Genomic DNA, 13,232 nt, shown 5'->3' with positions numbered 1-13,232 from the left:
GCTGGCACACACTCTCCAGCCACGTATTTACAGACACACTTACAAACATTTGTAATGGTTTGTTATGTAAACCTCTGTATCCTCCTTTCCAGGAATAGAGCTAAAGGTTACACTTATAGATAACCAAAAAAAGATTATGGCACACTAAAGTTCTCTGGAGAATCAGTACAGCCATTCTTGGGGCCTGCAGGAATTTACCAGAAAATGACACACGGATCTATAAATAATTCAATGTGCAGCACAGAGAACAGTGACAATATCTAAACCAGAAAATAAATAGATATTGTAGGTCCAAGAAATTTACTGTGAGAATGTGTTTTAAATATTTTACTTGCACTATGAGCACCTGTATATTTTAGAAAGTGTGTTTCTGATCACATCATTAATTGAGATTCTGGTTATTTTTACATCCTAGCTTTTAATTTACTCTCAAAATAACACTGAAGATTCTTTATATGACCGTATGTCATACCGCTGTTGAATTCTCAAATCTGATTAGTCAGAAGGTGTTGATTAATTTTTTATAACAGCAGCTCTGACAGTAGCACTGGCTCTAATGCAAACTCATTCTAATACGTTATTGTTTCTATAGCAATTAATTTACAGGGATCTGTATGGTGGATGCTCCACATAAGCTAGTAATAATAATAATAATAATAATAATAATAATGGGAAAAAAATTAATTAAGGAGTCTCCAGTGTCAGTGCTTCATAACATTTAGAAGTAAAGCTGTTAACAGGAACTAACTTGTTTTGTGGACATTCTTCAACATTAAATGTAATTATAAATGTGTAAAACTATGTGTACTAAATTAAAAAAATAGTAATCATTTGCAAATTGCTGTGGTATAAGAGTAACTAAACACTTCAGGGTGTGCTGTTGTAGAAGATAGTCAACTTTGGTGTGGTAATGAAGTAACACAACCCTGTCGTTGACTATTTTCCTATAACAGCACAACATGCCATGTTTTATTCCTGACATGAATGACTTGATCCACATCGATGGACACCTGAATTACAGTGCAGGATGGGGAGGTTTATACTGACAGGCAATATGACAGACACACCAGTAGAGACATCTCCTTGTATGCTGATTGTTCTGATTGCTTTTATGAAATCGCTGACCCAACTTAAACCATTCCAGGTTTTTCTTCCAAAAAAAATCACAAACTCAGATATAATCTTAGTTATATCTGAGTATGTTAATGTGGAAGCAGGTGTGTGATCAAGCATAAGCTGCAGATGGAGAGGAGGCGGGTTTAACCAACAGGTAACGTGTGATGATTCTCACCTGTGTCTTATTACCACCAGCCTATTTATGTGTGTTTCTTTGTGCTTTCAATGACTGCTATGAGCCAGAGAGACAGAGAGTGGCATAGCTAGAGGAGCTTGCAATGCACACACACACATGCACACACTCATGCCCACGCACAGAGCATGATCTTAACCTTGAATGAGGCGAAAGCAGTGAGCTAGTGACAGCCCCTTTTGCGTTGCATTTCTGTTAGTTTGTGTTTTTTGTTGAGTTTGAGAGTGCACTGTACAGCTGAGGAGAAATAAAAGTGAGCCCAGAGCTCTGCTGAAATTCCGCCTGCCTCCCGAGTATTCCTCTGTACCAATACACACTGGGTTCAACAGTTAACAATGCAGTTATCAACATTTCGGACCATGCTATTATTTAATAATAAGACTGAATAGTCACTGTAGGTTTATTTAGTTAACATTAAATAAATGTCCGTTAACTTCTGCTTTAATACATCTATAAGGAGTCATTTATTTAGGATTAATGGAAGGAGTCTCCAGTGTCAGAGCTTTGTAACAGTTTTCCACCATGGGAAAGTCTTCAGGATGCTTTGCAGTTTCTCAGTAACATGACAAACTACACTTTTCTGTCTTATTAAGTTCAAGAGAAGGTGAGGGGATGACTGTGACTTGCTTATATAACAAGTGATAACAGGAACTAATTTTCCTGATTATATATGATCAAATATAATTCCCATAGTTCCTAGGTTCAATACTAGTCAATTATGTAAGTACTGGTACTAATGACAAAACCAATACCAGAAATGTCGGCATTTAATTATCAGCAATACAATTTATTCTGGTCACCAGCAAAACCAGCATACCATGCTAATGTTTTCTTTTAACAGTAGGGCTTCCTGTCAAGTGCTGAGCTGGAAATGTATGCTTATCTTCACTCTGAGAAAAGCATGGAGGAGGCTGTAATGATTAACAGTGATACAGAACAAAAGAGGAGCTCTGCTGTCACGAATGAAATCCACAGACCTCTGCTTTAGAGCACTTAGTATGGTTTAAACTATGAATACACTGGCAAACATGGTTTCTCAGATTGTTATGGCTGCCATGGCAAAAGCTGTAATGTTACGTGTAGACAGAATAAAGTGGCATTACAGTTGTCCTTTTTCTGAGACAGTTTACATTAAGATTGTTTAACTGGCATTATTAAACAAATTAGTTAACATGAACGACATAGTTTAGCATTAATACACATGAGTAACATTACTAAAGTAACTATAACTTGTATTAGACTATGTCTATCCCATCCTTCAGTAAAATTAAGCCAATGCTAATCAGCATGAACTTACACCTTAATGAACATGTTTGTGGTTGTTATCTGGCAAAAAATTCGGAACTCGGGCTAAATGCTAAGTTTCAAAATTTACACTTGAAGACCAGAGGTCAGTAAGTTATCAACATTTAGGTACATGCTGTAATTGAACAATAAGAATGAATAACCATGATTCAGTGCATGTGTATTTAGTTAAAATTAAGCAAATGCCAGTTAATACGTGCTAACTTACATTCTTACTTTGTTGACATTACTTCTGGTTTATTAACGCTGACATTCATGGACTGTTAATGTTAAAGAATGTTAACTAGGGGAACGTTAATGTAGAACCTTACCACTTTTACACATTCATAGAACTTCAATTCTACTATGAACAATGCTGTTTTTCTGAATGGAGTTTCTCAGACTCAGTGTGGTGATGGGCGAAAGCTGAATGATGTAGTAAAATGAGGACAGTGCTCTCTCTCTCTCTCTCTCGTTCCCAGAAGGTAATGAGGGAACGTTCTTTGTACCTGGCAAGTTGCCACTCAGAATAAATCTCAGGCTCTCTTATACAATCCAGTGGCTCAGGTGGTCAATCCACGCAAGTGTTGAGAATGGATGACCATGGAGCCAAGTACTCTTAAAATAAAAGAAAAGGCTGTTCAGAGTGCCATGGAGATACACATCTAAGTAGTAATAAGATTTTCATACTATTGGCTGAAGTTATTGCAAATTAATTCTCACTCAGAATCAGAATATTATGAACTCTTTCTTCTTCAAGCATAACTGGTGAGATGATATACTAATAAAATTACTCAGGCTGCAAGGAGGATTTGTTATAAGTATTTAATCCATGGGTAATAAAGTTACAGGTCAACTTCAAAAGCTGCTGATTTTTTTCTCAGGTCCAACCATAGTACATCTTTGGCACTTTGCTTTGAATTAAAGTTGTTCTCTATTCATATATAAATAATTATTCAAATTATTACTAATAATTTATTACTAATAATTATTATTATCAACATACGACTGAACTTTTTCCACATGTGACAGCCATGCACACATGACATGACCGTGAGCAATCCCATGATGAACACGTTTTCCCTTTTCCAGTCTAAATTAGATCTGGTTAGCAATCCATTCTGCACTGAAGCAGGTGCATGAACAGAAGGTCTTACCTTTGCAGGTGAAGCATTTGATGTGGAAATGCTTGCTCTGCACGCGCAGCACCTCCCCCTTGCATGGCTCCCCGCATTTGTAACACTGGATGACCACTTTCTCCGGGGGCCGGTGTGCTTCCTGAGGATGGGCCACTGTGAGAGAGAGCACAGAGACATTTTCAGTAACAGGCCTTACCAACAGGTAAAAGGAGAAAACGCGAGAAAGTGGACAGTCATCCAGCTGCATAAAATTTACTATTAAACACATGTACAGCTGAAATGTAGCTAATGGACAAACTAACTCCACATGATTGATCACGAACCTAGGGCATAATCACACTCAGGTCAAACTGCAGAGTGTGCAAATATGTTTAGGCAAATATCTTTAGGCTGGTGTGCACCTGCCCAACCTTCAGGACTTGTACAAGAAATGGGCAGGTAACATCATCACAGACCCCTCTCACCCCGGCCACAACCTGCTTGCACTCCTCCCTTCAGGCAGACGTTACAGATCTCTGTGCACTAGAACATCTAGGCATAAAAACAGTTTATTCCCCCCATGCCATCTCCATTCTTAAACAGCTAACACAGGAATCGTTACCTGTGTTCTGTAATTCATTCCTGTAATTCATCCTCCATTTCTAATTACTGCCTCTTTCTCAAGTATTATGTAAATACATATACATATCTCTTTATTTATACAATTGGATATAGAGTAAATAATGCATAAATCTGTACATAAATCTTCTGTTCCAGATTCATACACATTATTATTTTTTTTATTTTTTATTGTTAAGTCTTACTATTGAAATGTTTTCTGTTCTTATGTAAGATATGTACGTATGTATGTATGCATGTATGTACCAAGAGCACGTTAAAAAACCATAACAAATTCCTTGTGTGTCTGGGCACACACTTGGCGAATAAAGCTAATTCTGATTCTGATTCTGAAAAAGAAATATGCTACAATGCACAGGAAGATCATTGCTACCTCAAATATTAACAGAATTGAATAATTGGGTGGCTTTAACTTTACTGAAGAGGCGAAGCATGTATATAATATACTGTAAGTCTAAAGAACTAAATACAAACTCAACAGACTCAGCCTGCTAAACACACAGCATAATGCTGGAGTGTTTCTGCACCAGCTCAAGCCCACACCATAGGTGATGGCACACTGTATGTAGGTGTGAGTGGTGCATCGTGTTAGGATGTGTGTGATCTGTATGGCTTGATGAAATACTCTGTTTATCAGAAGCACATGGAGAGGTTTTGACCTCCTTATCCAACCTCCTACCCACCCAGCTATTTACTCACTTCACACACTGATTTATTGTCTATAAATCTGAGCCACTCATCCCAAATGTCACTTGGAGTTCTTTTTTTAACCTCTTGCATAAGAGCAGACAATCACAATTGCTTGTACTTATTTAATTGAAACACTCAAGAGTGTAAACACACACACACACACACACACCATGCACGCATATAGACACTAAGAAACAGAGCACTGAAGGTGTTACATCTTGATAACTGCATGGCCCAGGGAGAATATGGGAGCTGATAGTAGAGAGAACAGATAGGAATAGCTAATTACTGCTCTCTGAAATGTACTGAGGCTTCACACATCACCTACCTCTTCGTCTTTCCCTTTCTATCCGTCTCTTTCTCATTGCCTTGCTTAGTGAAGGTTATTAGGGCCAAAATGTTATCTCCACATACTTCCAGTCTGAGGTCCTTCAATACAGTAATCATGCTTTTCAAAGGAAAGCTTTCAACTGAAGCTCTCTTCAGGCTTTCTATTCCTGTCTTTTTTTTTCAACCCTCCTCACCTTCTCATGATCTCTCATTTACTGTCACTCTTCTCGTCCCCTTAATAAATGTTGCAAGGACCAAGTCATCCCTTCTGAATATGCAGCCTCCCCCTTCTCCATGACAGAGTTGATCTGTGCCTCTCCGATCTAATCGGCGGCCTCTTGAAAGCTCTGCGTGAGATTAGTGTAGGAAAGAATGTGTCATATTGAGAGCGCACTCTTTATCAGCCAGTCAGGTTACACAAGCCTGCTGCCACAGAGCCTCTCCACTAATCAAACAACTCATTTTAAAAGCCCTGACAGCCATTCCCACGACAAGCTGCTTACAAAAACACACTTCTGAATCAATTAAGTGCCTGCATTGTCTCTCTCGCCGTCTCTCTTCTCTCTCTGAGTCTCAGGCTGGGCCGTGATTTCTCAGGAATGCTCCTATTGCAGCACAGACGGAAGCACAAGGATTTCTCACAGACCAGTATTCACCGCTGGAGAGAGCTGTTGCCATGGCGACCAGATTTAATGTCACGACAATACAGCACGGGGAAAGTTGTATAATGTAACGAGAGAATGAGGCTGCAGTATTTTGTCAGGCTGACACTGAGTAATAGGCAGGTGGATTTATGCTGCATGTTGTTTTCCTGTAGCTGCAAAGCCACTTACAGATCTTACTAAAAATACAAGGCAGATAGTATAAAAATGCCTAATTGCAAAATCCACATTGATGTTATTATAAAATGTGTCCATGTGGTGAAGGAATACAATTCAAATAAATGCTTCTCTGAATCAGCCATTCATGCCAGATGTTTTACAGATATACCGTGGAACTGTTTCTGTAACAAGGCAGTATGTGCTGCACATTTAGCAGCACTGAGCATCACCCATTTATGCAAATCATCATATGGACAGGGATCTCCTTGAGCATTATGTGTTACTCATACTGAGTGTGAAGCATAGATGTGGAACACATTCCATGCCTGACAGAGAATGGAACCAGATGGTGTGAGAAAAACACTGTAGGAAGGTACACAGCTTTATAATACCCCTGACCAGAGTCATACAAGCAGTATAGGTATGGGCTGAGTAAAGCTAATCAGCAGGTTAATATATCACTTACAAGTGCACGTTCAACTTCCTAACACGTACTACTAGACACGGCGAAATAATCAGCTATCAGTTTTAGGTTAGAAAATCATTTTCAGAATACTATGATTCTTAAGAGCATTTTGAAACTCTTAAAAGTCCAGAGTGTTACTCTTATTCAGATTTTCATTTTGAAGGGTGTTATTCAGTAACTGCTATGAATTTGCCAGTAGCTATAATGAAGCTAATAAGAAAGGCGTGTAGTTATTAGAGTAGGTCTGCAGGGTGGACAAGTCATAAATTCATTAGCTAGCATACCAGGCATGCGGAAGCTCTTGGAAGACATGTGTTTCAGTTGCCCACAAACTGACTTGGTTAAAAAGTGATAGCTAATGTAATGCAACTTACATCTAGCTAGTTAGCTAGGTGATATATGAGATTAATAAAAACTAATCAAAATAAAAAACAAGTATAACAAAGTTTCTAATGTAGTACATGGTGTTTGCACCCTCAATAAAAAGCTGGGAAGTCACTAGCCAATGTTTTTCGGCTATGGTGCTCTGTCCTTGTATTGCACATAAAGTATATTATTTGATTCTGGCTTCAGTGTTTCCTCATACCTGCCTATTCCTGATTATGAAACAACCATCTGTCGTTCAGGCACACTAATTAATTAATTAATTAATCTGCTTGTAAAATCCCATTCTACCATCAGCCAGATCACACCTAAGCCAAAGTGTGTAGTGCAGCAGGCTGTGTGATTCGGAATGAGTAGAGCACTACTGTGCATCAAGTTAAGTTTAAACATAGCCTTTTTTCTTTCGCGAAAGTCAATATGGAGTAGGTTTTTGTCTTTTTCTGGCAGTTGAAGCTACTTATCTCTGGGGCAACTTCAAAAAAAGTAGCTCGGGTATGAAATCTGCGCGACTGATTTGTCCAACCCTGGGACTGGACCTGCTAACAGATCCTGAGAATGTAACAGGTTAAAGATCATGTCCTTCTCTTTCCACGCAGTCACAATCTCATCAAACAAAGCTAACCTTTATTATAACACTCTACGCATTGACTAAACTTCTTTTCTTTCTTATTGATTATTTCCCTCTTTAGCACTGTGCTAAGTAAAGTCCCAGCATTAGTTCACCTCTGATCTCTACACTGAACAAATGGCTGATTTCTTCGCCCACTCTAAGCAACTCTGACCTCACAGGACACTACCAAATTATTCAAACTGCTAAACTGATTAGCTGCTTCACTAGAACTATTTGGGCTGAACAGAAGTCATGAAGCACTCCTTTAAATGGATACAGGAGATAAGCCAAACCTTATGATATGAATCTTATGAGAAAAATGTTAACTAGATTACAATAATACACTTACTGTGTGCTATAATATGCTTATTCACTATCTTATCAGTACATAAGTTTGAGTGAAGCTAACAGAAATGATCTGAAGTGGAAGTAGATCTCATTAAAAAGGCTGAATGAAGAGCTCTGAAAAGACAAGATAATGTAAATATAAGACAGAACAGCATAAAATGGATATGGACAGTTTATCAGCGACGGAAGGAGAAAACTGGGAAAGGGTTTTAAAATGTTAGTGGAGAGATCACTCAGTCGAACGTAATGGCACTTTAACACCTGGACAAAAGACAGTCATAAATACAGCTGTCAAAATATTGTAAGCTAATCGGCAGCACTGGAGTAATGGATAAGGAGACAAGGTACTCAAGTTATGAACATCTATAGACTGCATATTAACCTGAGAAACACATGGACGTATTACAGAAAGAAAATCCTTCACGTCAAATCCGTCGAATGTATGATGCAAGAGTTTCGAAAATATTCTGGACTGTTCTGTTTTGCTTTATCTAGCTCAAGATTATAAAAGTGGTTATTTACTGCATGTAATGACAGCCAGTGACAGCCCACAGAACAGATCCAATTAAAGAAGTGGGCAGCCAGCTTGTTTGTTCTGTGTGAGGATTAAACACTATCACCCCAAAGTATGGAGGACATGGAGTCATCTCACTATACAAACACTGACACAGATACAGCAGAACCAACAGTGTGTGCTTAGGTCTTAGTTTGCTATTAACAAAGCATTAACATCATTTCTGACAGGCAGACAGCTGTTATTTTAACCACTCTTAAAGTCATGAAACATCACTGCACTATTGAAAGCCACAGTTTTATCCATGCTAGAGCACATACTCGATTATCAGTACTGTGTGTCTTTGACAGGAGTCCAAATGTCCTCCATTGTGCACTCTGATATCACAAGAGTGTATGGCGTCTGGAAGCTTCTAGAGAGTGTGTGAGGCTCCGCTGCTCTTTCAAATACATGGACCTGATGGACAAACATAAGCTTTTTTATCAAGATCAAGCATGCATTAAATATATTGAACTTCTGAATTCTACCTCATACCTATTCTACATCAATCAAATATATACCTGTACCTTTTATTCATGAGGTGTATGCAGAAGCCTCACACACATTTGGACCAAGTTGTTGCCAGATCCATGTATAATTGAAAGAACAAGTGTGTGTTAAGTTGAAATACATGCATGTTTGTGCAGTGTGTCTAAAGAATGTATGTCTGATAGTCTCCAGGTGTTTGTTTGTGTATTAGGTATGATTTTAGGCTATGATTCACATGATGTAGTATACTCTCACCAGCAGACCACTCGTTGCCTGGTTGCCATGGATACCGTGATTGGCTAAATACATTATTGAGACTAATCTCTCTCTCACTCGCACACACAATCATATACACACATTCTGCACAAATCATTTAGGAGCTTCTCGTGACTCATGATCTACTTTTGTAGTATTCCTGAATCATCCACTTTGGTGCAGTGTTCCTTCAAAACCCGCCCGGCATCCTATCTGCTTCCATCATCTAGCTATGGCAGGAAAGGTGTATGGTACGGGAATAGTGTGTTTCTCTCTGAATTGCATCCCAAACGTTCTGCCCAACTCAGGACCCCTTTGTGCATTTTGTAAATAATTCAAGGCTATTCAATACTTAAATACTCTTACACAACATTCTAGCTGGAAATAGTAGTCCTCCTACATGTAGAGTGCTTCTTCTACCTATGTTGTTTAAATCAGGTGTTGTGGAAGAAGGCAGTACAGAAGCATTTGTAAAAGGGGCATTAAGTACTTAACAGCTGTTTCTGTTCTACTTGCTAGTGCAATTTCACACACCAGAGATTGCTGAGATTTTTACTGGTCCCCATTGACAGACACACGCATATGGTTGTAAAACGTTCTGCATACACTTTAGTATACATACAGACACGGCAGAATGCATGCACGCTTAATTCTGTCCACAGTAAACCTTTCCTCAGCTGTGAATTTTGAGACCCGTTGATACTGAAACACAGTTATAGCTACGCTAGTATCTATCATATCGATGGTCATGAATGACAATAACCGATACACAACACTAATCTACATCTACATAAAAGCGTCCGCATCAAAGCCTTGTGTATACAGACTCTCTCTCAAATTCCAGCATCCTACTTGCACGCACGATAAACACACCTACTCTCCTCAGACAGGAAGTATCTTCTGCACAATCACATACTCTCTGGCCTACAAAAAACTGGTGTGAACACCATGCCAACTACCTTTCTCCTTCACCATGACCATTGGCTCCTTCTGGGGCTTGAGAGAGGAGAGACGCTTCTGCTGCTGTTGCTGCTGTCTGCCTTCGATGGGTCTTCCTGCACTCTCTACCTCTCAGTCCAAAGGAGAAAGACAGAGAGAGAGAGAGAGAGAAAGAGAAAGCCAATATAAAAAAAGAAATAAAGGAAGGCAGAGGATCAGAGAGAGAGAAAGAGAGAGAGAGTGCTAGTCCTGTCAAACTAGGCAGCCAGTCGGCACTGTGTGACTGCTCATTTGGTCTCCGTTTCTTGAGCCTTCCCCTTTTCTGCCAGTGTGTGTGTGCGTGAGAGTGTGTATGTGTTTGAGGACTCTGCCGTCGCTGTGCTGAAATAACCAGGTTGCAGCTGCTCTGTGTGACAAATGCAGATTCCATAGTCATAATCCCTCCCAGTTAGAGACACCACCTTAAATTCTTCAAAAGGACCGAGAGGGGAGGGCAGTGTGCAGCACATGTGACTCTATTTTATATTCACTGCTTCTCTCTCTCTCTCTCTCTGTCCCTCTCTCTCTCTCTCTCATTGTTTCTCCCTGTCTCTCTATCAGCTGCTCTTTTTTTCTTCATTGTTCAGCATAGTTTCTAGTTTGCTATACATACATCATCCCCATACAGACTAGTGTTTCTATCACTAAACTATGTACCCTGGCAGCTTTTACACACTTTTCTACAAAACAATCACCACTCACCGTCACCACAGTTACGTCAATTGTATAGTGAATTGATGGATAACAGTGGATATGTTCATATTCCCTCAGAAAGAATATTCATACTTAAATACATAGGACCATCTGTGCTATAGCGATATAACCCTAGTTTTTATGAGACTGCCAGGGCCTGGTCTGGTCTATTGTGGCACCGTGGCAGTAGATTATAGGATTACTGGGCGTACAATTGAGTTTGCAAGTTGATTGAGAGGTGTTATTAATACCCAACCGCTGTGCTGTGCATCTCTAAGGGGGAATTATGTGCTGAGGGAATGAGGCAGCTCTGAGGAATTATGAATAGCGTATCCCACTCAGTGAAAATGGGTAAGATTCCTGCTCCCCATATCTCTGTCTCCACTAATCCTTTTCTACTGTGCTGATTCCAGAGCCAGGGCCTAACCTGAACTGTTCCACACTGTGCCAGGACATGAGAGTTGTGCTTCAGAATTGCTTCAGCTCCAGCACCAAAATGACATCAAAGTCTTGGGTTGGCATCACTGCCATGATGACAACATGACTCGACTATTTTCAGGACTGCAGTAAAAAAAGAAACATGTGGAAGGGATGGGGATGTGAAAAATAATATATAAAATTACTTAATCGCTCACTCACTTTCACTAACTACTTTGTCGTTGTCTGGGTCGCAATGGCTTCAGAGTCTATCCCGGGAATACAGGGAATGATGTGGGAATATGCCCTGGATGGGATGCAAGTCCATCATAGAGCACCATGCACACACACATATTCACACACACTCATGTCTAGGAGTAATTTGTCTTAGTCAATCCACCTAGTGGCACATTTTTGGACAGTAGGAGGAAAGTAGAGAACCCAGAGGAAACCCATTCAGTCAGCCGAGGTCAGGATCAAACCCAGGATGCTGGAGGTGAGGCAGAAAAAGAACTTTCCTGCAAACTTCAAAGAACTAAATATGAGCTACACTGCTAATGATACATCTGATACATTTGTGCTGCATATAGATGTTGGATAAGGGCAAGATATACCTGCTGGAAAACTTGTAGAAACCATTAGAGATCTCTAGTCGTTCCTTTGTATGGAATAACACTATGCTGTTATATAAAAAAGAATTCACGTAAGAGTGGTGAGAAACAGCATAACACAATGTGGCTCATTTTTGTATAACAGCACAGTCTGGAGTGTGTTATTCCACTTATACCACAGTGATTTGCCAATGATTACAATTTATAAATGAATGACTCTTTGCACTTTTTAACCGTTTATAGTTAGATTTAATGTTATGGAACATGTATGAGACAAGTTAGTTCCTGTCTCCTAAGAGAAAGCTTTGCCATATCAACACATTTTCTTTGTTTAAATCTATTTAGTATTAGGCTTAGTTTACGTGGAGCATCCAACAAAAAAGGCCCTGAGAATGAGCTGTTCCTATAGAAACAGTATTATTATAAACCGATCATTTACGTTACAGATGGATCCGCTGTCAGTGCTGTGGTATAATGGATTTTAATGTGTTTCTGGAGGTTTGTAATGGTGGTTTAATGGAATATATTGTTCCTAGTTATTCCTCATTGCTTATTTAATTTCCTTCTGATGGTAATCATCTACCTATTAAAGAGGGCCATATTGGTTCTGATGGTATCTTATATGAACCAGAACATCTCTCATGGAAAATTTCAGGATGAAACCTACCTAACGGGAACCAAGCCAATTCCCATTAAAGTGACATGATTCCCATTACATGATGGAAACTGTCAGACATTTTTCTAATGCATTATTATATTGGGGTTTTTTTTCGTAAGGGATGTTATCAAAGCCAGATATATAATTTGTAAAATCCTTGATTATTTTTTTTATATTGCTCAATAAATTAAAAGAAATATTAATTAACTGTATAGTAACTACATCACTAATGCTAATGGTAACAAGGCTGTCTTCAGCTACACATTCAATAACAAACAAGTAAATGCAGTAAAAATATATATATAACTTCCCTTTTGTGATTAAATCCTCCTTAGATGTTTGTAGACTGTGCATTAGGAGACTCCCACCTCTGATTACTCAGTGGTTCTGCTGATAACCTAGTGAAAACGCAGACTGGTTCTTAAAAAGGTTTGGTGGTGTCCAGAACGTGCATCAGCCCTCGCAACTTGTCAGTGAAAAAGGGGTGCATCTCTATTGCGGTAGCATAAAGTCAGAGCTAATGCACAGCGAATGAAGTCTACTTCGAACCAGGCATATTTGAATCTGTCAGAGGAGATG

General features: G+C 39.2%; 1 protein-coding gene across 15 annotated transcripts in view; it reads right to left on the bottom strand.

Annotated features, from left to right (window-relative positions):
- ablim1b (actin binding LIM protein 1b) overlaps positions 1-13,232 on the bottom strand; it is a 62,952-nt gene that overhangs the window by 32,246 nt on the left and 17,474 nt on the right. For 13 of the 15 annotated variants that reach the window (XR_008303093.1, XR_008303089.1, XR_008303084.1 and 10 more), the window contains one exon: positions 3,751-3,885. Coding sequence is in view for 1 of the 15 variants with exons in the window: in XM_053238865.1 (XP_053094840.1) it covers positions 3,751-3,885 (135 nt within the window). In the remaining 14 variants the exon portion in view is untranslated. Of the gene's footprint in view, positions 1-3,750; positions 3,886-10,255; positions 10,677-13,232 lie in introns of those variants that run through there. The other 2 variants (XR_008303088.1, XR_008303092.1) reach the window with 2 other exon arrangements.

The sequence above is a fragment of the Pangasianodon hypophthalmus genome, chromosome 12 (assembly GCF_027358585.1).
Source record: "Pangasianodon hypophthalmus isolate fPanHyp1 chromosome 12, fPanHyp1.pri, whole genome shotgun sequence".
Taxonomy (NCBI): Eukaryota; Metazoa; Chordata; class Actinopteri; order Siluriformes; family Pangasiidae; genus Pangasianodon; species Pangasianodon hypophthalmus.
This window is presented reverse-complemented; position numbering and strand designations above follow the sequence as displayed.